This window comes from Pleurodeles waltl, chromosome 12 (assembly GCF_031143425.1).
Source record: "Pleurodeles waltl isolate 20211129_DDA chromosome 12, aPleWal1.hap1.20221129, whole genome shotgun sequence".
NCBI lineage: Eukaryota > Metazoa > Chordata > Amphibia > Caudata > Salamandridae > Pleurodeles > Pleurodeles waltl.
In genome coordinates this window covers 44,627,019-44,654,506 of record NC_090451.1, presented here as the reverse complement: position 1 = coordinate 44,654,506, position 27,488 = coordinate 44,627,019, and the positions used below count along the sequence as shown (strand labels likewise).

At 42.6% G+C, this 27,488-nt stretch overlaps 2 protein-coding genes across 2 annotated transcripts in view; one reads left to right on the top strand and one right to left on the bottom strand.

The window, feature by feature from the left end:
- On the bottom strand, positions 1–24,866 carry C12H19orf44 (chromosome 12 C19orf44 homolog). The gene is made up of 9 exons (XM_069216955.1): positions 24,757–24,866; positions 15,189–15,304; positions 13,795–14,481; positions 11,635–11,983; positions 9,590–9,675; positions 5,976–6,498; positions 3,531–3,626; positions 2,258–2,424; positions 1–1,596 (listed from the first exon to the last, which is right to left on the bottom strand). Exons 2-9 carry the CDS (start codon positions 15,294–15,296, stop codon positions 1,513–1,515), a joined length of 2,100 nt encoding a protein of 699 aa, XP_069073056.1. The 5' UTR covers positions 15,297–15,304; positions 24,757–24,866; the 3' UTR covers positions 1–1,512.
- A 698-nt stretch (positions 24,867–25,564) lies between these two features.
- The window catches only part of CALR3 (calreticulin 3), a 79,991-nt gene continuing 78,067 nt past the window's right edge, over positions 25,565–27,488 (top strand). The window contains exon 1 of the mRNA XM_069215887.1: positions 25,565–25,717. Within this exon, the coding sequence (XP_069071988.1) occupies positions 25,633–25,717 (85 nt within the window). The 5' untranslated portion in view covers positions 25,565–25,632. The remainder of the gene's footprint in view (positions 25,718–27,488) is intronic.

Genomic DNA, 27,488 nt, shown 5'->3' with positions numbered 1-27,488 from the left:
TGTAGTCATGACATTTTATTCTGGGTTTCGTTAATTGCATAATACAAAGCTATGATAGTTCCAGCACTATGAACATTTCTAGACACTGCACAGCTTTGGGTTTTTTCACTTTACTCTTTGTTGCCATTTTTAGACATCACGTCATTTACTGAATCCATTCACATAATTGGGTCCAAAAAGAGGTAGGCAACGATGTGGAAATATTGGTGATTGGTGTAACCTTAGTTGGTCCATGCTCCTTTTATAAGCGATGAATGTTTGTGCTCCGAACACGGTTTAAATATGCTGCAGCCAGTCTGGCTCTGGAAAACATCAGGGCTTCAGGTGAGACTGCTCATCAGTTCCCAAAGACTAGTAGCCACTGTATTGTCTCAGAACTGCAAAGCACGGTCTCAAAATCCAGCGCAGTATGGTATCCTCCGTGTGAGTTGATTCCTTGGGAGCTCATGAGGCGTAAGACAGCAGGAAGAGTGCTGCCCTGCATGCTGGTTGATCTTGTTGGGTCTGCTACCTTCTCCAAGCAGAGTCAGTTTTATAAACCTTTTTTGTTGGTTGCTGAGAGCTCACATCTTGAGATGTAATGGCCCTGTGGTATCTTGAAATTACATTGGAGTCTGTATTTGGCACACAGCATACTAGCAGTAAGCGATTATTCCAAAGGATCCTGAAACCAAAATGTTGCGATTGGGCAGAATATGTCTAAGGGCTTCCCCATATCAAGGAAGTAAATATTTGGGGAAATGGAACAAGCATGTGGAGTTCTACTTCTCCCTAAAGGCAAGGTCCTGTTTTGCTGCTTGGTTGGTTGGTAGAGCTTTTGGTCTAGGGCAGGGTTCTGCAAAGTCGGTCCTGGAGAGCAGGGTCCATGCCAGATTTTTAGTATATCCACATTTAGAAACAAGATGTTTCAGAAATCCACATTTTTCTAAAGGTAGATATGCTAAAAATCTGGCATGGATCTGGCTCTCCAGGACTACTTTGCAGAACCCTGGTCTAGGGAAGCAGTTCTTCCTTAACCAGACGTAGCTTCCGTGCTCTTGAGCATCACAAGAGGACCATCCTGGCTAGATAGTGTTGATAATAAAACTGTGGTATCACCTGGAACAACGTGAGACCACCCAACTCCTGTTGTCCAAATGATCTGTGAAACTACAGTGAATTCAGCTATCTTGTCAATCCCCTAGTATTGACAGGTGGACAACTGGGACAGATAGAAAGGCAGAAACAAATTATTAGTCCAAACAGTTTCACATTCCACACACAGCTTTGTATTGCAAGTGATGAGAACACGGACCTGAGCAAAGGAGATCAGTTATTTCATCATACAATTTAGACTCGGAAGTAGTTAAACTCACTTCCTCTCGAGAGTTAGGCTAACTTTTCTGTAGGTAAACCTGTTTTCCTTACAGATGTGTGCAACTTAGATTTGCTTATAATACTGTTGGTCTGATTTGAACAATAGTATCTTCGTTTAAGGCCTATTAATGAAGCAAGTCCTTTATTTGCATTTTATCACTGGCCTTCTCTCATTTCCTGAAGAACATCCTCCAGAGCCTGTTCTGGTGTCAACGATGAAGGTTTGTGTTTTCTAATGTACTGCAAAACAAAAGGTATGGTTATTGTATGTTCTTCACTAAATTCGATACTTACAAACTTTTGCTCTACCAGACTACCCACACTTTTTCCATGAGCAAACTTTTCAGTGAAAATTGAGCACGCCATTTGTAACAGCAACATACTCGAAGGCATATGTGAGGTAAGAGCCAGCACAAAAAGTTTGCAATAATTCCACAGTGAATGCTAATGCCAGACCATGCTAGATCCTTGAATAGAATGCAGGCCACATGGAATGTACAAAACTGGTGACCGCAAGACAAATGTGGCCCCATAAAAGGGTTTTTAAGTATTGGGCCATTAAAATAAAACCTAGAAAATGAGATGCGTGGACTCCATTTGCAGCATAAAACTGTAGCAGAAGAATTTTGGCCAAGAGGAGCTTGGAAAATGTACATGGTGGGAGAAAGATGACACTACCTTCCAAGCAAGTCCCATACAACTGTTAGAGTGACCCCTCTTCCTTCTCTAAGGCTGCGTAGTGTGGATTGCGATCTTGGAACCTTCACTGGTGACTTGACATGGTAATGTCAAACGTAAGTGTGACTATGCGTTGTGTCATGTGCATTTAATGGTCCATCATTGTATTTTTCTTCCCCTGCTCATGAGCAAGGATAAGGGAACCTTGCAGAGAAGATGTTACCTCCTTGGTCTCCTCCAGTGTGATGTAGTGGTAAGAGTCACTCTCCAAGGATTCCAGCGTTGCCCAATGAAGATGCCGGCTCATCTCCACAAACTGCTGCGTCAACAGCAACTGCTGCTTTAACATGTCGTTTAAGGCGAACACAGCTGGGCTATAAGCAGTCATTGCTGCAAATAGAAAATTAAGTTAGGGAAGCATAGTCACTTCAGAATCAGCCATTAATTGCGGAAACATAAAGCAAAGGTACATTCCACGGGTCCTTTACTTAGCCCGGTAGCCCCAGAAGTTTTATTCCTGCCAAAAATGTAGCGTAATGCAACCCTGAATGATGATCTAACCAGATATGGCCTTAGAAACGGGACAAGGAATAAGACACCCTGTCTAGCGATGGAACTACAGGTCGCCTGTCCGCTTTCAAAAGCTGTCCAAGTAGGTCCTAGGAGGATGAGCCAAGTCGTAGGGCCTGTGGGGGAGTTTTGCTATCTAAAAATAAATCATTAAAAGTGAATCCTTGTATCCTTGGTCAAGGTGATAAGGTGGAAAAGAGGCCACTGAAGCTAGCAGAATGTCAAGTTTCAGGACACATGTTCCAAATATATATATATATCTACCAGCGGATCAGTGGACTTGAATTGTTGACTTCCATTTTACCTGGTTGTTTGCTTGTCATTATAGAATGCGTGTGAGAATATAGAAATGTTGAGCGTTTCTTTGAAAACAATGGAGCAGCAGCGGGCTGCAGATACTGGTATGATGTGCTGCTACTGTTAAAATTCCCTTATCCACCCGCCTCGGTGTGTGTAGAGATGTAAGAGAAGCAAAGGACATGGTCGTGGGCAACCCCTGCTGTCCCTGTCCCTGTCACAGTCAGAGACTGCAAGACACTCAGTGGGTTTGGTTTGGCAACGCACACAAGCAAGGCAGTGGCAACACAGGCACAACTGTCCCTCCTATGGGAGCTTCTATGCCAGGAGGATGAATAGCTGATACTGGACAGTGCCCCAACACGCTAAAGTGTCTCCTTGCTTCATTTAGAACGATCAGACTTCTGTGGATGGCGTGTATTAATTGTGGGGGGAAAAATCCTGGTGACGTTTCAGCTGTTGGAAATATGACAACAAACCAAAAGTGGATGAAATTACCACCACCAAGATTTGTGAGGATTACGCCAATCTTGGACACACCATTATCTTCCGCTACTCTACACAGCCAACGCTAGCCCAGTTACGTCAGATCAGTCAAACAATTCTACATTCTTGTATTAAATATTTACCTTCAACCGCATCCGGGCTTACAACGTGGCTGGCGATGGGAACAGGGTCGGTGTAGGCACCTCCAAGCGCTGGACCAAGGACTGCCGAGCCAGCCACTGGGGAAAAATTCACAAAGGGAATTAATTTGAATCTGATGGCTTGCTAGGTTCTCAGCAGAAAGACTTCCTGCCACAGAAGCAGTCGCCTCCTTGTTCACTCAGCATTCTTTGCTGGAAACTTTCAAACTTCAAGAATTAACATTTTCTCGCTAACGTATTCTCTCAGGTTATAGATATTTCTCAAATTTCCACACTACAGCATAAAACATTCTGGGTACTGAAAATAGAGTAAATTTGGGAAAACATGGGAACACCAAAATTAAAACTATGGTATGGTGAATGTCTGTCCCATTAAGCCTACATAGGTATTACATCCCTATGCTACTCCGGTATCGTTTAGAGTATCACGTGTTTATTTCATGTTTTACAGGGAGTGCAGAATTATTAGGCAAATTAGTATTTTGACCACATCATCCTCTTTATGCATGTTGTCTTACTCCAAGCTGTATAGGCTCGAAAGCCTACTACCAATTAAGCATATTAGGTGATGTGCATCTCTGTAATGAGAAGGGGTGTGGTCTAATGACATCAACACCCTATATCAGGTGTGCATAATTATTAGGCAACTTCCTTTCCTTTGGCAAAATGGGTCAAAAGAAGGACTTGACAGGCTCAGAAAAGTCAAAAATAGTGAGATATCTTGCAGAGGGATGCAGCACTCTTAAAATTGCAAAGCTTCTGAAGCGTGATCATCGAACAATCAAGCGTTTCATTCAAAATAGTCAACAGGGTCGCAAGAAGCGTGTGGAAAAACCAAGGCGCAAAATAACTGCCCATGAACTGAGAAAAGTCAAGCGTGCAGCTGCCACGATGCCACTTGCCACCAGTTTGGCCATATTTCAGAGCTGCAACAACACTGGAGTGCCCAAAAGCACAAGGTGTGCAATACTCAGAGACATGGCCAAGGTAAGAAAGGCTGAAAGACGACCACCACTGAACAAGACACACAAGCTGAAACGTCAAGACTGGGCCAAGAAATATCTCAAGACTGATTTTTCTAAGGTTTTATGGACTGATGAAATGAGAGTGAGTCTTGATGGGCCAGATGGATGGGCCCGTGGCTGGATTGGTAAAGGGCAGAGAGCTCCAGTCCGACTCAGACGCCAGCAAGGTGGAGGTGGAGTACTGGTTTGGGCTGGTATCATCAAAGATGAGCTTGTGGGGCCTTTTCGGGTTGAGGATGGAGTCAAGCTCAACTCCCAGTCCTACTGCCAGTTCCTGGAAGACACCTTCTTCAAGCAGTGGTACAGGAAGAAGTCTGCATCCTTCAAGAAAAACATGGTTTTCATGCAGGACAATGGTCCATCACACGCGTCCAAGTACTCCACAGCGTGGCTGGCAAGAAAGGGTATAAAAGAAGGAAATCTAATGACATGGCCTCCTTTTTCACCTGATCTGAACCCCATTGAGAACCTGTGGTCCATCATCAAATGTGAGATTTACAAGGAGGGAAAACAGTACACCTCTCTGAACAGTGTCTGGGAGGCTGTGGTTGCTGCTGCACGCAATGTTGATGGTGAACAGATCAAAACACTGACAGAATCCATGGATGGCAGGCTTTTGAGTGTCCTTGCAAAGAAAGGTGGCTATATTGGTCACTGATTTGTTTTTGTTTTGTTTTTGAATGTCAGAAATGTATATTTGTGAATGTTGAGATGTTATATTGGTTTCACTGGTAATAATAAATAATTGAAATGGGTATATATATTTTTTTGTTAAGTTGCCTAATAATTATGCACAGTAATAGTCACCTGCACACACAGATATCCCCCTAACATAGCTAAAACTAAAAACAAACTAAAAACTACTTCCAAAAATATTCAGCTTTGATATTAATGAGTTTTTTGGGTTCATTGAGAACATGGTTGTTGTTCAATAATAAAATTAATCCTCAAAAATACAACTTGCCTAATAATTCTGCACTCCCTGTATTGTCGATTGTTTTGTTCTGTTCTGTGTAAAGCACTCTGGTAAGTCCTGTTGCAGGAGTTTTACAAGAATTATACATAAATAAGCAAATGATTCTAATCATTGCTAATATAATACTAGACTACTCTTTAAATATAACCACATTTTGGCACTGAAGTATTGTTGCTTCTTGGGACCAAGTGTCAGCTGTACAGCCTCACAAGTAGCAATCATTGCAAGGGGTCTTCTGTCTGTCCTCGAACCAAGAGTAGTTAGAAGCTTCTGTGAAGAAGCAGTCAATGGTGTGTGCTCTTGTGAATTTAAAGCTTTTGTTTTATTATTATTTGCTAAATGGGAAGGGTGAGTAGACTCGAAATCCAATGAAGCGGACTTGGGATTAAAATATTTTCTCGAATGTTTAGCCCCTTAAATACTTACGGTTTGACCAGTGATAGATGAAAGCAGGATCATTAGTTTGAACAGACACTTCTTTAACCGCGGCTTTGGTTTCAGTTGCTCCTCGTTTCTTTTTGACCCGCACAGGGCTGGAGAGAGCCGGTGACTTTGGCGTGAGAGATGAAGCCTCTGTTCTGGAGGAGGTCGAGTAGCTGGATGGGTGTGACATGGTTTCCTCAGAGTCCATGTCCTTGGTAACTGCAGTATGGGTGGATTTTTCAAAATCGTCGGAATAAGCAGTTCGTGCTGTGCTCTCACCCTGCAGGGATGAAGTCTGCCCTGGGCCTGAAAACCTGATCCTTGTACGAGGGGTTGAGTCTATATTTAAATGCTCTGAGATTTCCACATCATCGTCAGCCTCAGTTGCAATTTCGCTTGCGGAATCAGTGTCCTCGGTCATCTTTCTGCTCAATCTCACAAAATCTTCACTAGGAAGAATGTCAGTATCTTCCAAAGATTGGATGATTTGGTTCTTTTGTGACCTTGTTGATTGCTTTTCTTCTGTCTGAAATATCAATTATATTACCATTATCTTACATTTTATTCTGTACAGTAAATAATGAATACGGTAACATAGCCTCATACACCACACCACAACACCAAAGGGTCATCGTCCAGAGAGGCAATTATTGTTTTTAAGGAATGTGCGTGTGAACAGGTAGCAACATTGTTGAGACCATTGGTAAAAGTAGTATTACATAAACTCCATTTGTCCAAGAATTTACTAATTTGGTAGTTTCAGACTTTTAATAAAGATAAGTAGTAACATGACCATGCTGAGGTGAAAGGAGGTTGGTTGAGTCAACCTAGGTGATACATTTCCTAAAGATGGCTAGATTAAATTCCAGGAAGCACAAAAACGTTTTGGTGTGGTTGCAGGCTTATTCCTGCAGTTTGCTAAGCTAACTAAAGCAAGACATCTGCACATATTAGAAATCATGCCAGATATGTGATCGACTTGGTGTCTCAACTCTATGATGCAGTTAAAGGAGATGAGGCTCCATTGGTTTTGAAGTCAAGCTTAGGATGGGAGGAGGACAGACAAGAATGTTTGTCAGATGGAGAGTGGGGAAGGGCATGTGACCAGGTGAGGGAGGTTTCCAGTAATTCCAGATTCAAATTGCCACACTCATGTATTACATCATAATTACCTCAAACTGCATCGTATTTACCTGCCCAGACCTGCCGTATCCCCTAGATGTAAATTTACAAGTGCTGCTGTCCTGCATATGGTCTGAAGTTGTGTTGATGTTGAACAAGAATGAGGGAAGATCATAGGGAGATTGAAAGATGTTTCAAGGAGCCTCATAAAAATTTCACTCGAAAATAGTATTCTAGGGGCTTTCCTTTGTCTCAAAAATAAAAAGCTTAATAGTCGCTTTTAATCATTAGGGCTTTCTGTAGTTAGAACACAGATAGCCATATGTTGGGTGAAAATAAGGGAACGAATATGCAGGCCCCGATTAGCGCTGTAGATGAATGGGCAGTGCTGAGGGGAGGCGTAGGAAATACGCACGAATAGATGAGAAAGTAGAGGGCAATTGAACACTATGGGCTGAAACGTTACAGTATGCAGTGACCCCTCTGCCACCTAATTCAGCCTCGGTAGAGGAGCATCAAGGTTCCAGTGCAACCCAGTGTAATTGTTCCGCGAGTCACACAGTGTGGCGGCGTCTCTAAAGCACAAACCACTGGATGCACAAGTGGTTCTAACGTGTACCCTTACAGGTAGGGTGTAGTCCCGTGAAGAACAATTTATAAAAAATGTCTTTGGTATTCCTACCTCAATGGAAACTGTGTATAAAAGTGGTAATAGTTGCACTTGATGCCTACCTCGACATGTATTGTGGGCATGGTTTGCGCACAGAGGTTTTATTAAACGGAATGTGTATGTGGGTCTTCTCCACAAACCACATACTGGGCAATTACTACAATGTTCTGCTGTCACAGAAAGGAGACTCTGATAACTCAAGAGCGCTCTCCGAGTCATCACAAATCACACATGGACACCAAACGATGGAGCTGCAACAACGTCACAACTACAACCCTGCTAGGCTGTTCAAAGCACAATTTATTGAAACCCATGCCAGCGTACTCTCCCCGTCGCCCTTCCTCAAGTCCATCTGGGGGTCAAAAACCTGTCCGTTTTTTTTCTATTTAAAAAAAACAACAAAAAAAACATGATCACGAAGTATGATGTACTTTGAGTTTTTCAAAGCTGGTACTTTCACCGTATACGAGTGCTTCAGAAAACTCAAAGGTCGTTCTTGGAGAAAGACCCCTACATAGGACTAGCGATCACACTTTACTTATGTATATTCTTACAGGAATTCATCTGCATTTAAAAACCAAAATGCTGCAAGGATACTAGTAAGAGTTACAAATGATCCCAGGCCTCCCCAATCCCTGGAAAACTAAAATTGTTCAACAGTGCACTAGTTATTGACAATATTTTTCATGGCCTTGCGTCTAAATACTAACAGTAAAAGGTGATTCAATACAGGGCCTCTGCACAGTAACCGACAGCAGAGATCCTTGGGTGCAAGAAATAACTCACTAAGCACACACGTGTAGTGGCTAGAGTCACAAACATTTTCTACCCTCCAATCAGGTAGAATCCAAATCCAAACATCCTCAATTCTCAGAAAATTTGAATCGCCCCCCCATCTCCATACAGAACTGGAGGTAATACAGGAGAACAGTTAGTTATCCCAGTTCTTCATCGTTAACATCTTCACAAAGGTTTTAAACATCATTTGCGAAGTGCATGAAACATTTATTTCAGAGTGAAAGCTTTGTATCCAAAAATGGAAGTATGTTACCATTGGCTACGCAATCTCATTAAAAAAAGAGACTGTTTTATTGCAGAGTATTGTAAAAGGGTCCTTAACTGGTGCAGGTACCTGTAACAAATACATTACACTCCCTACAGATATAGCTTAGGGAGGCACTCGGCTTCATACATTTAGTTTTTTCAGGCTTTTCATGGTTAAAAGCTATCATTGATTTAGAGAACAGTGTCTATCGAATTACTATATATTATTTTTTAAACTACAAACCAGAATAAAAAATAAAATAAACTTCTGAGATTAGGTTTAAGAAACTCATATTTCTCATCATTAGAAAGAAAGTGGAAAAACATAGTTAGTTAGAAATCTCATTAAAGAGCAAGAGGGCACTCACTGTCTATTTAGGAGTTCAAGATACTAGTTGTGTTTTAAATAGGTCACTTATTGCCTATTGCACCCGGCTGCACTTGTCCTCTTGTTATTTCCAAATCTTTTTATACAACTGCAAGCTATGTTTAGAGATATCCAGGTCCATTTATGAGTGGTTTACATGGAGAGGACTTCTAAAATGGTTACTCTGTGTCCTAGAACAACAATATGCATTTACACATTCTGTAAATCCTTCGCCTAAGTGGCCCTGTCCATCTAAGCCACAGCAATCCATCCTATAGTGTTAGTACCCCAACAGAAACACAACATATTCAATAAACAATTCAGACATTTGTTAACGTGAATCGTAGTAAAAGTAAACTAGCGTTTTATGTTAGACTTGAATGATATGAAAGGACAACCACAATAGATACTTACTTTTTGGATCTTATCCAACTTTCTTGGCGTGTCGAACTGTATGTTAGGTGCTAAATCGTCAAGACTCAAGATGTTCATCTTAAAATCTGATAATGATAAATATTGGCCAGGATTAGGCAGGTGCTCAGTTATGCATACACACACCGGACTTTGTATGCTAAGTTACAGTCAATGGTTGACACTGACTACAGACTTCCTGTCATTGTTGGAATGTGTAACATGAAAAGAGCACCAAATCAATAGATGGCAAGATTAAAAAGGAAACAGTTACTTACCTGTAACAATGGCTTTGTATTTGAGTAAAGTCTAAGTAAACGTGTTGTGAGTGCTTCTGCTATCTACTGACTGTGGTCAGAGAAGCATCTTGTTTACTTGAAGAAACATTCTAGGTGTCAATCATAGGCTGAATCAGGAAAGCACTTTATGACCCAACTCTAACGTCCCATACTGTAGAAGCCATCTTCATTTTTTTTCTTCCTCTCCTTGAAGAAAGTAAGCTATTTATCGGTGGATTTAACATGAATAAAGAGCACTTCCCCAGTGCATACAGAGACTCCAACGGAGAAAGCCATTAAAGTCTGTCTACAAGCCAATGTTCTGGGATGGGGCAGTAGATTGTCCGCTCTGGAAAAAGCTATTCCAAATAGTAAGCTAGTGCTACACCATGTGAACCGTTAGGGAACACCTATGTGGTCAATATACATTTCCAACCTTCCTACTCTTAAAGAAATGCCTGGATTTAAAGAACTAATATTAAGAATTAGATGGGAACAATTTGTCATTGAAGGTTTGCCATAAAATAGGCAAGAGCGACACTGTCAAGAGTGCCACTGGAGTCGACAGAGGACACTCGAATTGAGGGATACAATATGCAATATCCATGCAGTGCAAGGGGTTGTGTTGCAAACTAGAAGGTGTTTACATAGGATTCTCACTTAGGTTAAGGGGTCAAGACTAAAGGTAAGCTTGGCACCATTTCAGAACCAGATTGACTTGATCTAGCCAAGATTGTGCTTCTGCCTAGGTCCACGAGTCTGCCAATCATTGAGCATTTAAGTACAGTGTTTGAGAGCAGCCCCCTTCCAAGCCTGCTTCACTTTCAGGAGTATCTGCAACTTATAAAAAGCCACCACAAGAAACATCACTCTGGATACATAGCAGAGAAAACACATACCTCAGGTGGACAGTTCATGGAAAAAAAAGTCAGGGGAATCATGGTATAGAAACCAAAAAGCTGAAGACCAATTTCATAAGAGAACATAATGTCGCTAAATAACAGGAAACATTTCCTACAAAAACTTTACCTCCTTGCAAAATTTCCTTTTCATATTCCTAGGCCTTCATCCATTTTCATTTCTCTCTCTAGCTTTACAAATACCCTCACGTACATGACTCCATAAAGTTTAAGCACCTATGGTTCATGTTAAGTTATAATTAACTTAAAAATCCACTGGTAGCACTAGAACATAATTTATGTTAGTCGCTTTCAAGTAAATGGTTGTGTGCTACTGGGTATGGTCCAAGGCTGTGAGTCATGTATGCAGACCTGTAATCAGTTGCAGACCAGAAGTTACAGCTTGAAGTTGTCCAGTGCACCACAAGGTTGCCGTAATTGGCAATGCAGACTTTACAGGACATTAATGAGCATGTATTGACATACGCTACTTTTGATCACAGTGCAAATAATTGTATTTCACAATATTATACAAGAAAGTTCTATTTATATCTTGGAGAATCCATGTCCAACAAACCCAAAAATTACAGTAAATATGTGCTGTTGGTCATGTTAGGCTATACAGTGGATATGTTTTTACCTGTGACCCAACCGTGAACTCCAGAACATTGTCCCATGGTCTCTAACATAACAGATCAGCATCCTTTATCTAAATACAGAGAAACACTTCAATACACACAGTGCACAAAGCTGGAGAGTAGTTTATTTACACGAAAGCACAATTGAAAACATATTTCCCAGAAAACACAGAACATTTAAATCCCTTTAAAAATTGAAAAAAACACGCATACATGGTCTGATAGAAACTCACCAGTAGAACTTTCGCTTGCGACACTGTCGATCACTGATGCTCTAGAGAACAGCTCGTCGAGCGACTTGATGTCACTTCTTCCAGAAAGGGGCGTGCGACTTCGGCTCACGAGCTTGAACCTGGGTGTAGAGTTGCTGTTGAGAGAGCTTCTCACCGAGGACAGGGGTGACCTGGATAGTGAACGCGTTCTTCTAGAATGCCTTGGGGTGCCCTTGCTTGGGGGTGAAGGGGTTCGGGAACTGAGTCTGGATGGGGCCCTCTGAACAGAGCTTTGGTTGTGGAAAGATGCTGTGCGGTGCAAACTTCTCCGAGGAGAGCCTTTTGTAGGAGGGGAAGGTGTTCTTTTCACCTAGCAATATGTTAACCAAAAGGAAAAATCAAATGGTGAAACGCGTGCTTATTTTAATTTGATGAAAGGGCGAGAATCATCACTAGAACACAACTTGATGGCATCAAATTTATGGGAGGCAAGATAAAGTTAAAAGGAAAAAGGCAAACAAAAATGAGACCGGAATATTAAAAGCGCTCACCGATTAAAATGCGTTTCTGGACAACCCTTATTATCCATAGTCTTTTCAGCTGCTTAAGACAAGTTTTGTCTTAGGGAATGCAGACGATCCTTCCTGCACTCGAAGGTTTATTATTAATAGTCAAAAACAAGGCTTGTGTGTAAATGGCCATTGTCCGGCATATCTTGTCTGCTTCCTACTACCCAGGCACTTGTGGAAATGATGGCTCACTAATCATTATCACACATCCCTTCCGGGATGAAAAGATAAAACAATTATTTTGAATCTGAATCAATTTTGCAAACTTGGAAAATATACCTTCTTTCAGTAATGTTGAAGAGAGGATGTTGCTTAGAAAGCACAAGACTGTAGTCCACCTCGTGCTTGAGCGTTACGTCTCACCCTGCACCAGTGCTTAGTCACTGCCACCAGGCTGAGAGACTAAATAAGAGAGTGAATAACCTCATGATCACAGCCATTGAGACAGATGGTTCTGGTGATCCTTAATGCCAACACAAAATAGAAGCTTAACTGAAGGACATACTCCATGTACCGGCGACCTGTGCCATGAATGGATGTCAATCAGTATGTGAGCACTGCACATTGGTTTTGCCAAAAAAAAAATCAAGTATCCAAATAAAATAATTAAACAAGTAATTCTAGAACAGCTGGGGTTAGATGTTTGGTAACCATGTAAGGGCGCTCAAACAGTTCAATTATTTGGTGTGTCACCGTCAATACGCCTCAAACATTAAAATGGTAAAACAATGATAGGGCCACGTGTATTATTAGCCTGATCGCATGGTGTTTGTTGACCAGTTCTTAGTGGTGTATGTGTGATGTATCAAACTAGCACAGCACAAAGACACTGGTTGCAAAAATCTCTTATTTTTATCCATCAGGCACAACTTCATCTGCAAATCTTTACCATAAGATCCTTGCAGGGACAACTATTGCAATGCCATAAGAAAGTACCAATTTAGTAAAGGGATGCCAGGATACAATTGGAGAGAGCTTGAAGCAGATCATGCAACAGAGGTTTGCTCCTCCAGAGGCTCACAGCTGCCATTCGCACAGAGGAGCCTTGCCTAAGGGACAGCTTCAACTGTGGATGGTTTTGGACTGACAAGGGACTTTGGTTAACGCTCAATGCTTCGAGAACGCATGAGTGATTGCAAAGTATGCATATATTTCCTCACAAGCAGAGGTAAAGGGACAAGCCTTTTTGAGGGTCTCTTAGTCCTTGTGAATAGTATGAAATTGCAGTATCCACAGTGGAAGTCACAAAAACATTTGCAACTTGTTTTACTACATTGAAATTCGTTTTTGCACATTGCACATGACTACTGGCTTCAAGACTCAATGCCATGGAACTGGCTCACATGCACTTAGGCCCTGATTTATACTTTTTTGCGCTGCATTACCGTAATTTTTTGATGCAAAAGCGGTGCAAACTTATACAATTGTATTTTGTAAGTTTGCGCCGCTTTTGCGTCAAAAAAGTATGGTAATGTGGCGCAAAAAAAGTATAAATCAGGGCCTAAGTGTTTAAAGATATTTTATAATGTACCACAGTAGAACACTTTTGTCTGGAAGTCAAACCCAGGGTCAGTTAAAACATACACAGTGGATCATCTAGAATCGCTCTCACCTTTGTGCCAAACCTCTGTTGCGGTGTAGAGCTTGGACGCTTCCACCAGTTGTCATTTTCGTCAGAAAATTCCACTGAGCTCCCAATGAGTCTTTTGATTTCCTCTTCGTCGCTCTCCAGGGCGACCTCTCTTTTAGCAGCTGTTCTCCTTTGGTCGGGAGGGCGAACATTCACTTTCTTCTGGTCCTGAACCTCTGCTCCTGGAAGCCTCTGATCCACACCAGTTTTCTTTAGAAACCGGTTGCCTCTGCCACTCAGATCACTGCCAGACCTGGCAGAAAATGGCCGCTCATCAGAGGTCCTCAGATCAGAGTCAACATCCGAAGGCTCAACCTCCAGCTTCCTGCTCTTGATCTTGTTCTCCAGTTCTGCAAGCTTCCTCAAGGCCGCACTCGATCTGGTTGTGGAAGGGCGAACCTGGGTGGAGTTTGGTTGTGGCAAATTGTCATTCTGTATGCTCGATCGGGTATGTGACGATAATGCAGTTTCTTCTACATTTTGCTTTTTCTTTAAGAACCTGCTCTGACCAACAGAGTCTTTAAGAGGTTCGACAGCTTCATTAGCTTTTGTGTTTTTTGGGCTTTCTAGACCGTCAGTGGAAAGATCACTCAAATCACTCAGGTCAGGTACACTGGATTTTTTGTGTTTCAATACGCTGGCTTTTTTATTTAGTGCGTTCATGTACTCCTAGAAAAGAAAAACGCAATAACTATAAAACAGACTTTGCATTGTGAGAAATAATTCATTTTATGTAACAGTGCTGCCTGCATAATTACAATATGTTTATTTGAGCCTATGGGTTTTGAAATAGGGTTTCTTCAAAAAAGTTTAAAAAATTTTTTTTAAAAAAGACCCTACAATTTAATTTTCAGCTAAGAGTATTTGCATTTAAAAAGAAAAATACAAATAAAAACAATAAAAAACAAAAAACTCACCATCACCATTAGGAAAATATGCACTTTCTGCGATTTAATCAGTTTATAAAACATGTCCTTAGACTCCAACATAAAAAAAAAAATGCATTTAGGTTTTAGACACGAGTCTCCCTTCCCCCTGGTTATGCTTTTATTGATAAGATTAATCTGGACTTCTATATAAATACCAATATGAATAATGTTATTGACCTTTCAAAGTCAGAGGAACATTGCTCAGAGGAAACACAATATCTTCAGGAAAGCGGCATGTCTGATTTAATTACTTTTTCTACAAAGGTACTCTGGCTGTACCATACCACTTCAGTACAGTTTCTACAGACAGACCGAGCATCTAAGGCAAGTGGGAAAGGAAACGTAATAATGTATAAGTAAAATCTGTATGAAAGGGATGAGGCTGAGAAAAAGGGCAGGTGTCCAGGTTATGGTTCTGTTTTTAGAGGGTGAAAATGTGGCCCTCACCTGCAGCTCCTCGTTAGTATCCTTGGGGGCCATCGGAATTCTCTGCCCGGACAGCTGAGCCTGCGCCCGGGCCAGGGCTGAACTTCTCATCCCATGGCTTTTAAACATAATGGCACCTGCAAAATGTAACAAATAAAAAACTATTAAGTTAAAGCTACCTCTTGCAATATTTTAATAGTACCTCTTTGCTGCCCTCTAGCCACTCAACCTCTAACAGGCACTAAATATCTGAAAAGACCACAAGACGCACCAAATGATGCACCACAAACTTGGTAACATGTTCACTCTTGGTTTGAGATGTGCATGAGTCTGGTGTGATTGTTCAACATTCTGTAATGTCAGATTAATAGACAAACACTTGTTGGCACAAAGTTGTTTTCAGGCGTTGTTACATATAATTGAATCACTAGCCCTGAAGGCTTGAGAACGTTCACAAATATCTAAAATGTTTCAGAGGGATCTAATCTATTCCCATAATTGTGGCATCAAAAGGGTGTCTGGTGGATCCTACAAATTTACCTGATCTAAGAACTATGTTATTTACATTTGTTATCCACAACACAAACTGAACCGTATCTAGATGTGCTTCTCTCCTGGGTGTGGTCTCCCTCAGCGCCAGAGTTCAAATTGTCTGGGAGAAGGTGGTGGTCACTGAGGAAAGAAAATGGGGCAAAGTGTTATGTGGATATGGTCCTAGATGCAAGGGTTTGGAACCTGTTGCGTGAAGCATCTCTCTTCGTATGAGCCACATTTAGAGACTGCTGTAATGGATCACTGCATGAAGGCGTACCAGAGACGTTTTGGTGTTTTGAATGTCACTGTACATGGAATATCACGGTAAGCAAACAAGCAAAAAACTAACTAGATCCCGGGTTGGTCTGAAAGTTAATGGACTTTATTCGGAATGAGGGGGTCTTCATTATTTTTTTAATAGTCAGCATGGAGCTTGGGCTTCAGGCATTGGTGGTTTTGAGGTAAGCTAGGTAAGGACGCTGGCATAGTCGAGTTCTACATTGATTAGGGCGGCACCATCAGTATCAAGAAGACCCCAAAGATGAAACAAAGGCTGACTGTAGCAGTATCGTTTTAAAGAAGCGTGGTTGGCAACAGCATGGGCCTGTGAGTTAATTGGTGGCAATTGTCATAATTGGAAAGGGATATCCTTGTTTTTTTGTTTTTTTACAGCCTTGTATTAATGAGCAGAAGACATGGACCTTCGACTACCAGGATTCAATGCAGTATGTTTCAGACTACTCCCTCTGACGTGTTCTTCTCGTCTTTAAGCCTGACAGAACCAGATGAGTAACACTCCTGAAATGCTCAAAACGTCAAGGTAATCTGGGCATCGCCAGCCTAGAAGTGAAAGGAGAGATTGTTCTGTGGACATTGTGAGTGGCAGCCCTAGCAGTGTGGAAATCATCAGGTGATAGTTTTGAGATGAAAGCTCCTAGTCGTACTTGGTGCTCTGTACGGTTAAAGAATAAGCAAATATTATACCCAGCGGTCTTCAGCCATCTCTGCATCAGTCACTGAGCCTGATGTAGGCATGCGTGAGGCTGAATGGTACTAAAGGAGCAACACTCAGCTGCGTTTACAGAATCATTATCAGTCACTGATTATAGTGGATTACGTGCTGGGTCTGGGGGAAGCCCCCATATTGATTTATATATATGTTTTGCTTGTGCTATCTGATGTTCTTGTAGATTTTAGCGTGCCATGCGACTATGTAATGCAATGCCAACTGACCTGTGCAGTGGGGAGTTTATTGTTTATTTCACTAGGGAGGATGGTCGGAAGAACTTTTTGGAAGATTTGGGTCCAGTTCCAGAACGAGACCGCTAATTATGTTGTCAACTGCTGGGCCAGGAACTCGGCTCAATCCTCGGCTGAAAAGGAACCAGTGGGTGGGGTGGTCTGAAGGAGGGATTGAGTGTGGTCACCTGAGATGCAGCGCCGGCTGCCGCAAATATCAAGAGGAGGGGAGGGGGGGGGGGGAACCAAGGGGTTAGGGGGAATAAATGAATAAAAAATAAAAAAAATACACCTTACTGTTTGCTGCCGCTGTAGACTCCTGCTGCCTCGCTCGTCCTCCTTTCCTGTTCTGGTGTCCCAACATTCAGTGGGACACTAGAACAGGCTACTCAGCAATCCTGGTACTGCTTTCATGTTAGCATAAAAGAGGCATCAGGATTGGACTGAGCGTGACGAACAGCTGCTCAGACACAACCCTGGAGTCTGTGCAGTTTCTCCAGCCTGGCTGTGTGCACAGCCGGGCTGGAGAAACCTAAGTGCTCATGTGTGTTTGGCTGGCCTAAGACGGACGGTTAAGCACACGTGCACTTAGATGCACTCAATTCCTCATCCCCCTCCCATGGCCCAGCCCCACCCCTACCTTCACATGCTGGCTGTTAGCCAGCGAGGTGACGCACCTCACCCATTGCGGAGGAGCCGCCCCTGCTGAGATGAGGGAAAGAGTGCACCAAAGCATGGATTGGTGAGGGTTCCGAGAATGTACTTATATGAAGTCCTTGCAAAATGATCATAGAGGATAAGTTGTGTGTTTGTTATAGGTTGACTAAGGAACCAATTGGTGAATTAGTGGGTGATGCAAGTTTCTTTGGACTCCGGCGTATTGGCTCAGCTGACTGCGAACATAAGTGAGGAGCCCGGAACTGTACCCAGGAGGCTAGTTGTACAGTGCAGAGGTCTTTGAAGCTGAATTTAGTTGGTCTTTTTGTAAAGATTACTACAGAATTCAGAATTGAAACCGATTTGACATTTTATGGGCTGTTCTATGAATTCTTTGCATGATGAATAGAGTGAGTGGCTTTGTATAAAAATGTTTTATCAGAAACAAAATGCATCCAGTGAAATTAGATTCCCACAGATGTATTTTTGGAAAAATCAATAATCTGTTTCCATTTTATGCCAAACAAGTAAAGTCTGCGTCCCTTCCTCTCAAGTCCCAAATGGAAAAGTGAGCCAGGACCTAAACAAATGTCAATAGCAGGGAACCCAAATAGTTAAAAGCGGAACATCCTTGCATTTGTGCGATTAGGGGGCCAGATCCTTTTTCATGATTAGTAAGAGCTGTAGAAGTGTGTTCAAGGCAGAGAAATCAGGTTGTTACAAGTGAATGGGCTAAGGCGCAGGGAAGCTGCTGTCTATGGGGCGGAGGTATGGGGATCCTCCAATAGTAATAGGTTAACTGTGGGCGAAAACAATTTTGCGAGGGCTTTGATTGCGTGCCCTCGCAGTACACCAATGTTTCTTGACTTGGGGTTAAGTCGAGTAGCTGATTTAATTGCTTTAATACCTTTATTATATTGGATAAGGATCTGGACTGTCCCTGAATTGGATATATATAAGATCTCATTGCTTGAGTTATTAAAGAGACCAAATGCTGCAACAATTCCTTGGGTTAGACACGTGTCCAACTGGTTTCGTACCTTGGGTTTGGGAGATTATTGGGAAAATCCTCAAATTAGTGAAATCCCATAAAACTGTTCTGAAATCTGTATATTGGTCCCATGTAAGGAATGATTATATTTGTTGTAAATCTCACGATCCATTAACGAATCTTTTTATTGAGTTTAGTGGTACCCGCAGTATGAACCTTATTTAGATACTATGCTCGACTTACTGGGCAAAGGTTTATTTGCTAGATTTCGTTTTGGAACCTTACCGCTCATGCCCCTAACTAGCAGTTGGGGGTCAACAGCTACTTCTGACATATGCCCAGTATGCGGTGGTGCCCCAGAAACAGTTGAACATTTAATGTTCTTCTGTCCTGCGTATTTTTCCCCACAGTCAAAATGGTTTCGTAAAACATGACGAGAAATGGGGCAAAAAAAATGTAGCACAGCAATAAGGGTTTTAAAAGGCCACAGTTCTAATGAGCTAATTCTTGCAGTTAGTAAGTTTTTAGTGGCACCATGGCATGTACGTAACTGTTTTGTAAATAAGGAATCATGATGATTGACTAGCCGGGATTTTAGATATGAGTAGCTTGATATTTATATGTATATATTTATTTATTTGTTTTTTATTCAATGGTTGTATAGGCTATAAAATGAGTTTTTTTCTTTTAATGTATTGTGATGCGTTGATGGTTAATTGACCGAATAAAGCTTGTTTGATTGGAAGTGAATGTTCTCCTTTTGAAAGAGATCATCTTGAATTCAAGCAAAATTGTGGAAGATACCGTACCCACCACCCTTGTGGGAGTCATTGCGTAACTCACCTGTTGTCAGTGAAAAATGTATCACATGGAAAGGAGATGGCACAGGAAACACAGCAAGTGCAAGGATTTCAGATCAAAACATCACAGGCTTCTCAAGCTGGCTTTGCCTCAGTGTGAGCTAGGTTCCACACAATAAATCACTGTGCAGCCACCTGGGCGTTTGGTAACTCATGCAGAGCCTGGACCTGGAGGCAAGATCTTTTTGAATCCAGCGCATCAGGGATAAGAAATCCGACAGATGGCCAGTCTCTGGAGAGAGTGCCTATTTTTTTCTGAAATCAATATACTGGACATTATTGAGAATCAAACGCGTTCTCCGCCAATCGTGCATCTCTTAAAAAATGTTTTTTTTACTTCTGTATGCGCAGAAATTGTACTCCGCAGGTGATTGACAGAAGGCACGCCTCTCTTGCCGGACTGTAGAGGTCCGTTCTTTAAAGGCATGGAAAGAATTTGCATTGTAAATCCTGATCTTACTGGAATGTCCGTGCCTAGGAGACTAGCAAGGAGAGAAATGGGATATAAAATGAAAGGCGAGAGAGATGGCGACAGCTTGGATCTTTTTGCCTTATATTAGACACTTAGAAGAAAGCAACTCAAGCGACTGTGGTGCTGCTTAGTGGTTTAGACCGTTAATCTCCATAAGTAGATAAGCCCAGTGTTCAAACACTCCTCACCTAAACCTCAAAGACCACCTGTTGTTGCTCAGTTTAATCTTCTACACAGTAGCAACTGGACAGAGATGAATGGTGCACTTAGTCCTTGAGACTTTCCAGCTGATGTCAGATATTGTTTTCACCTGAATAAGCCTCTTCTTTTGCCAAGCAGCTGATTCTAAGGTCTTTCTGTGAAACATAAGTGCCCCAGAGGAAAGAAAGTCCCAGGGGCTTGCAGAAACTACAAACAAATGCATCTTACCTTGAAAATTCCAACTCAATTTTCAGTGGCCGACGCAGTCTTATGGCGAGAAAATATTGCAAGATATTAGTGCAATATTTACACAGTGGGCCACTGACGACCACAGGTGGCCCTAAAGTATGGAAGATGTGGCACACAGAGCCTGGTTAAGGTGTTATTGATACTTTATCCTCTATCAGCTGCTTTTTCTCTCTAATGAGATCGAGTCGAAGTACATTAACCGTACACCTATTGTAGAGAATCACTTTCAAGGAACTTATCCAAGGATCCTCTAAAAATCTGGTTAGCATTCAAACCCGTTCCCCTGTGATGTGCTCCTAACCCTGGTCTCGTGTATCAGTTGTTGCGGAGGTTTACTCGTATGCACACAGGTTAGCCACACCTTTGCACAGTGTCCCCAGGGAAAGCCCCCAGGTTTGACCACACGTAGGGTACCGCTTAGCTAATGTTTTCATGGGATATAATTATTGTGTAGAGGGTGTACTGAGTGAGAATTAGGCTGGAAGAATTTGGAGGAAAAAAAAGGTTTTCTGATGTAGGGAGTTATTACCTGCCGGGTCAGTTCCAGAGTAGTGTAATGTAGTGTCGTGTCCCCCGCAAGGAAGGTTTCCATCTGTTTATGGTTAGCAATATTGCTGCAGTCATAACGTGTCACAATGTCATTGAATCGTGCAGGGCGGTTTACAGGTATGCTATTTGTAGTTACATGGGCAGAACTTCAGCTTCAGGACAAGATGTGTCAATAATAAGCACTTTGTGACAGTGTCTGCAGCAGTAATATCAAGACTAGTGTGAACCTATGTAGCCTGCAGCAGAATCAAACCGAAACGTTCACATTTGCCAGCAGATTCACATTTTAAATATAATGTACTAGAAGCAGGGAAAAGGAGGGAGAGTTGTCGAAAAACTAGGCCTTCCTAAAGCACAGCCCACTGACCTACACCCAACCCTGACATTCAGCCCTCGGTGTTGACTCTACCCTCTACTTACATACATTACTATAATGATACATTACGGTGTGTTGGTGTGATAATTTAAGCAAGGGATTGTTTCCTTTAAGTGATGCTAAACATGTATGTGCACGTTTGTATTTTCACTAGGGTTCTAATCCTCTGAAAAGGTTATTTTAAACTTTAGCAGTTTAATGTTGCATATGTTTTATTGTGTCACTGTCACCTAAGAGTGTGTTTGTGTGGTTGCATACACTGTACTGGAAAAGGGGGGAATCTTAAGAACAGTTTTCCGACTTATACGTGTACTAGCCTGTGTAGTGTGTGCTATTGAAAGAGCACTGAATAGGTTGTGTCTATGTTCATGTGCGTTGTTGTGCACAATGGCTCATGGTGTTGCTATCAGGGGAAGGTCAGAACCCTTGCACTAGCAGCTGTTTGCACATGTGTAGTTTTAGGGAATTGGTGTGGTTAGGTAGTACGCAGGCGAGTCTGTCTAGTTTGTTAGGGTGAGGCTACTACTGACCTGTACTGTTGGGTAGAGTTGTGTAGCACGCCTGGTTGGAGATGCCAGCTTCACTTGGAGTGTTCATGGGAATTATCTGGAATGCATGAGAGTCTACCGGCTGGTTTAGGAGGAAGACGTGATGTGTAGGTCTACAGTGTTGTGGCCACGATAGGTAGAATACACATACCACCAATGTTGGAAAGTTCTCAGGACATACTGCAGTAATTTCCAACAACCAGTTTGCATGAATAAGAGTTGTGCATGTGCATATATGTCTGTGCAACAGACATGCACTTATGCTCGGTTGGGGGAAGGAGAGTACCCTTTCCTTCTAAAGTGACTTGTAGTCATAGGTTTATTGTTTGAGGGCGAAGGTGTGTTTTATGTAGGGCGGTGGCCTTGTTAACCTGTGGACTATCTGCATGTGTGAGTGTTCAGATGGTGTGTACTATCCGGTAAACCTTGTGTACTAAAGAGGATTTGTATGTGTTGTGGGTGGATGTCCACATGAGAGTATTTGTGTGCCTTTATGCAAGTCTACGCCTACTGGGGACAATCAACCTTACGTATGAATCTGAAGGTTTGACAAATGGGTGTTTGGGTTTCAGAAGGTTTACTATCCAGGTGCTTCCTTGGTCTTTCTTGTAATGTTGGGATGGAATTCCTGTTAGGGGAAGTGTGGTGAAGCATTGACAAAAGCTTATGCAGTACCTAAAGTCCTTCCATAAAATAAAAAATTTACTACCTCGTAATAACATGGTTCCTGTCATCTGTGTGAAGACCTGCCTTCCTACAAGATACATTTGTAAAGCTTCAAAATCACAATGTGACACAAGCGTTTTATAAACCATGAGCTGTCTCCTGACTGACAAAATATAGCATTATCTGTCTCTGTGCCGTCTTTCTAGGAGCTAGCATGCCCCTTTTCTGTGGCACATGCTATTTATGTTGTTGTAATCCATCCACATGCACTATGGCCCTTATTTATACTTTTTTAGCGCCGCATTAGCGCCGCTTTTTGATGCAAAAACGGCGCAAACTTACAAAATACATTTGTACAAAGTATAAATATGGGCCTATATGTCTAGCGACAACCAATAGCATTGTGTGCTGGGGCCACCGTTCTCAGTTTAGAAGCCTGAGCACTCAGCTTCCAACTCCTTCACAGGATTCATTAGGAGATGCTTGGTAAACTGGGCGGGGGAGGAAGGCACAGGAAATAAGGTAACGATTCTGAACATCAACTCTAAACCCAGCCCCATTTCTTCTTCCTGACTCCTCCTTAAAGCTGTAGACCTGAGCGTGCCGCTTCTACTGATGGGAGTTAACTTTCCCATATCTTATTGTTGACTAGCGCCTGACCTCTCCTACTGTTGACAGGAGACTGCTTCCCTTTTTCTGCTGGCAGGAGCCCGTCCTTTTCTTGTTGCTGCCAGTATTCTGTCCCAGTTCTTACTTGCTACGAGCTTCGCCCTCCTCCATGCTGCAGAAAGGAGCCCGCACCCCCTTTCTCTTCTTCTGCTAAGAATGTGACTTGCTGATTTTGCTTATAAGAAGACCCTGTTCCCCTCGTTTTTCTTCTTCTGACCCCACCTTTCCGTTCTGCTGATGTTGCTAGCATTAAGATTCCTCATGCTCATTTGAGGCTTCGAGATGCCTAAACCCAGGCCATTCAACTTCCTTTGATAATGGCCAGACACTCGTCCCATTTTTGAGCGGCAAGGCTGCTGCTGACAACACCCTTCCTCATTGTTAAGACATGGATGACCCATGTTCTTCCTAATGGCATAATAGCCTTCCTCTGCTGCTGATAGAAGCTGCCCTTTTCCATGACCGCTGAAATGAACCCCTCTTCGCGATGCTGACAGAGCTGCCCTATGCTCCACGCGGCTGAGGGGGATCTTTCTCCTTACTACCGACAGAGGCCTCTGTTGTTGCTGTTGACTGAAGCTATTTAAAGGGCCTTGCGGCGGAGTGGAGCAGCCCCCTTCTCCTTGCTGGTGACAGATCTGTTTTTGCCAGTGACGGGAGCTGCCCGTTCCCCTTCTGATGACAGAGTCTCTGTTCTTGTTGCTGACTGACGCTGCCCCTTCTACTTTCTCGAGTCAGGGCACTCTGTTCTTGTTGCTGGCAGGAGCTGTCCTTTCCTTTTGGTGCTGACAGGAGCCTTTGTTCTTGTTTCTAATAGGCAGTGTCCCTTCCCACTTGCTGCCACTGGGAGCTGTCTCCTTCTCCTGGTGCTGACGGGACCTGCTGCTCTGGTTTCCAACACACCCTGCCCTCTTTCTTTTATTTCTGTCAAGATTTACAAACTCTGGTTGCACTGCCTGAAAAGGAGTGAGCCGTAAATCATTGGTTGGGGTTTCTACCAGCAGTGCCTCAGCAGTCCGTGATGGTCTATTACCACCAAATAACTTGAGTGTGTTCAGCCAGGTAATGTGGGGTGGATGTGTATAGGGCTCTGGGGGTGATCCATGCTGTTTTGTATGTACAACCGGAGTCATTGGAAAGCAAGTGAACTGTTACCAACATAGGTAAAATATTGATTCATTTTGGCCCCAGAGACAAAACGTGCTGCCGAAGGTAGGGCTGCTTTTACTGCAGTGAGGGGAATCTTGGAAAGACCAGACAGGAGAGGATTACAGCAGTCTGTGCTAGTTAGCACCAGAGTGAGCATTTACCTGCTGCCAGGAGCTCACCATACTGCAGTTTATGGTCTGTATTCTTTCTGATGGCAGGGAGATTTTCCCATTCAGCTATGAGGAGCTCGTGGCTGCCCCAGTCCTGCAGTGAGCGCCCCCCGGGTTTTATTCTGCTGCAGGCAGGAGCCTCACTCCTCTAGGCCAGGCGGATCTTTTATCACTCAGGGTTCCCCCTGCCGACCAGCTTAAGGTGCTGTTGTGAGCATGACCCTGCCACCCTTTCAAACCACCCCCTGCTCCCACTCACCTTTGCGGGGGGCTCACTCGCCCCAAGCCCGGAGGAGCCCCAAGCTCCCTGCGTTCAGACGCTTCCCCCCGTTTCCTACACTACCACATCCTGCCTCCTGATTGGACGGATAACAGCCTCCCAGCCAATCCTACGCTGCGCTCTTTGTAGAGGCCGTGACGGATCACTTTGCGTTCCAAGCCTCGTTTGTGAAGCTTCTTTTTTCCGTATGTCTTTAATATCAGAGACACCTGCAGAGTTGAATCAAAGTACTACCGGGCGACTATCGTAGATTATGTTTTTGTCTTTAACTTCGGTAGTATCCACAATATCAATGCATATTTTGTTAGAAACAAAATTGTTACATGTAGTTTTGCTTCGAGTTTAAAGTTTTGTTATCCGTGCATTATACACATTTTGTATTACCAGCTAATGTTACCGAATATCATTTGGGTAACCTATTTAATGAACTGTGTGTCGCATTATGTTTGTAGACCACATTTCACTCATTCTGTTGCATTGCATTGATTTCAAGATGGCAGCTTTATACTCCAATGGCGGCGCCTTTACTCTGTGCCGTTGCTAGACGCTTGAAGGAGGCGGGCTGTAGTGTGTTCTGTGTGTGTGAACACCAGACGGTAGGTTATCGGACCAGGGAATGCTCAACCTGGCCGTAAGGCTTTGCCACACCCAACATGGCTGCAACTGTGTGTACTCCTCGTTAGACGAATGAGAGCGCGTCCGTGTTAATCACGTGACCACCGACTGTCGCTTCGAGCTCTGATTGGCCACGCCATTGGTTGCCTCGCGTTCTGTTTTTGGCGGGAAAAGCCACGCTCGCACCCTGAGGTAGATATGGACTGAGCCGGACCTGACCCACAGCGCCTAGACTCCGCCATGCGTTTCTTAGCGCTCCTGCTGCTTTCACTTCTTCACACAGCGATGCCCACTGTTTATTTCAAAGAGCAATTTTCAGACGGAGGTAGAGGGTTTTATCATTTTTTAAAAGAGTATCCTCTGTTTTATTTATGTACATTGTACCCCTTTTCCCTTTATAACTCAAATCCAGAAATTGGTCGATGAAATTAAATGGCCAAGTCAAGGGTCCTTTATCTAGTCTTGCTAATATCCATATTTATGGTGCAATTTTTCTATTTTCTGTATAGATTATTTAAAAGGCGCACACAATTTTACATTTCTTGCTCCTGAAAATACTCTCCACTAGCAGCGAGGATTTATAGATGCTTGTCACCTTTTTCCATTGAAGAAAAATAGTTCATTTGAGTAGCCAACAAAATTAAACATTGATTAGCTTTAGTTTTCTTGGTTCACCCTAAAATATCCCTCACACATCCAGCCAAAGATAGAAACAAAGAAAATCCTTGTACCTGCAAAAGCTCTTTGTTGTTTTTTTTTCAAATGCGTATCGCCTCCCTAACTTAAGTTCTGTCTATGGTGGGGATTATTTCTGTAGCGTGTGAATACCTGTGAAACTCCAGATTGACCTGCGACAGTCTTGTCAAAAAGGGCTGAGGTCACACCTTTACCCTGGTCAGCTTCTGGTACTAAGTTATCAATAGTGACAACCACAAGTGATTCACTACCTCAGCCAGATCCAGCACAGGTGATACTCACTTCCCCACAGCCAGGTCCAAACTAGCTTGAAGTTGATTTAATAGATTATATATGTTACCAAAGGATTATGGTTGATTTAAAACCGACTGTTTTTTTCCAGTAATTGTGCCTAAAAGATAGATTTGAACAGGACACCTAACAGTATGCATCAAACATATTAATAGATGGTTTCCTCAGTAAGTGACTGACTAAACATCTTGTGGTCACAGTGTTTGGTAAAAGAGACAATAATCACGGGGAGCCGTGGCAGGCTGCTTAATGGATGTTTTGTTATGTCTTTAAACATTAACAAGCAAAGCAGGCAGGCCTTGAAAGCTCACCTTGCATTTCCTGGAATGATATAAGCACAGCATATTGTTGTAATATAGTTTCTGACAATGTAAATTAGGAAGTTATATTGTAGGGTAATAGGTAATTAAAATAGTAGCGGAAATGTAGTAGTAGTTAGGAAATTTAGGTTATTAGAGTTGGTATGCTCTGTTCCCCTGAGTGGGAGATGGAACATTCAGACAGTTGGAGACTGGAGGGGGAACAGAATGTTGGAGAGATGACTGGAAGGGCGTCGAGGTGGAGGTGAACAAAGAAAAGCTGTGTGAAGGGCGAAGCAGTGGAGATGCAAATAAAGTCTGGAATTTAAAGATAAGTACCTTGTATTGGACTTTATAATACTGGCGAGGAGTTAGTGCGTAAGGGGGCACTCTCATCTCTACCCCTTCTGAGGTACTATTTCAATTGATACCAACCTTAACACTGCAATTGACCAGTAGGCATTTATTGGAAACTTCGCTCTATCACAGAATACAGCATTTATGTAGTTAAGGCCTATTCTCTAACGGACCAAAGAAGACTGTCAACGACAAAATACGATTGAATGCCTGTATAATATTACTATAAAAACGATTTACTTCAGGTTGGTAATCTGTAGTACCATTTTAGAAGCTGCCCTTCACGCTACTTCCAGAAACAGTGAATATAACTCTGATCGCGTTCGATGACTTTTAACGCGAGTGAATATGGATTAAATTTGACCAAGTTCCTCACATGTGCAACAGAGGTGGTTGATTTTATAACAGAGCAGCTCTTCAGCGCTCTCTGCCAGCACAGAATTACAGTGACTA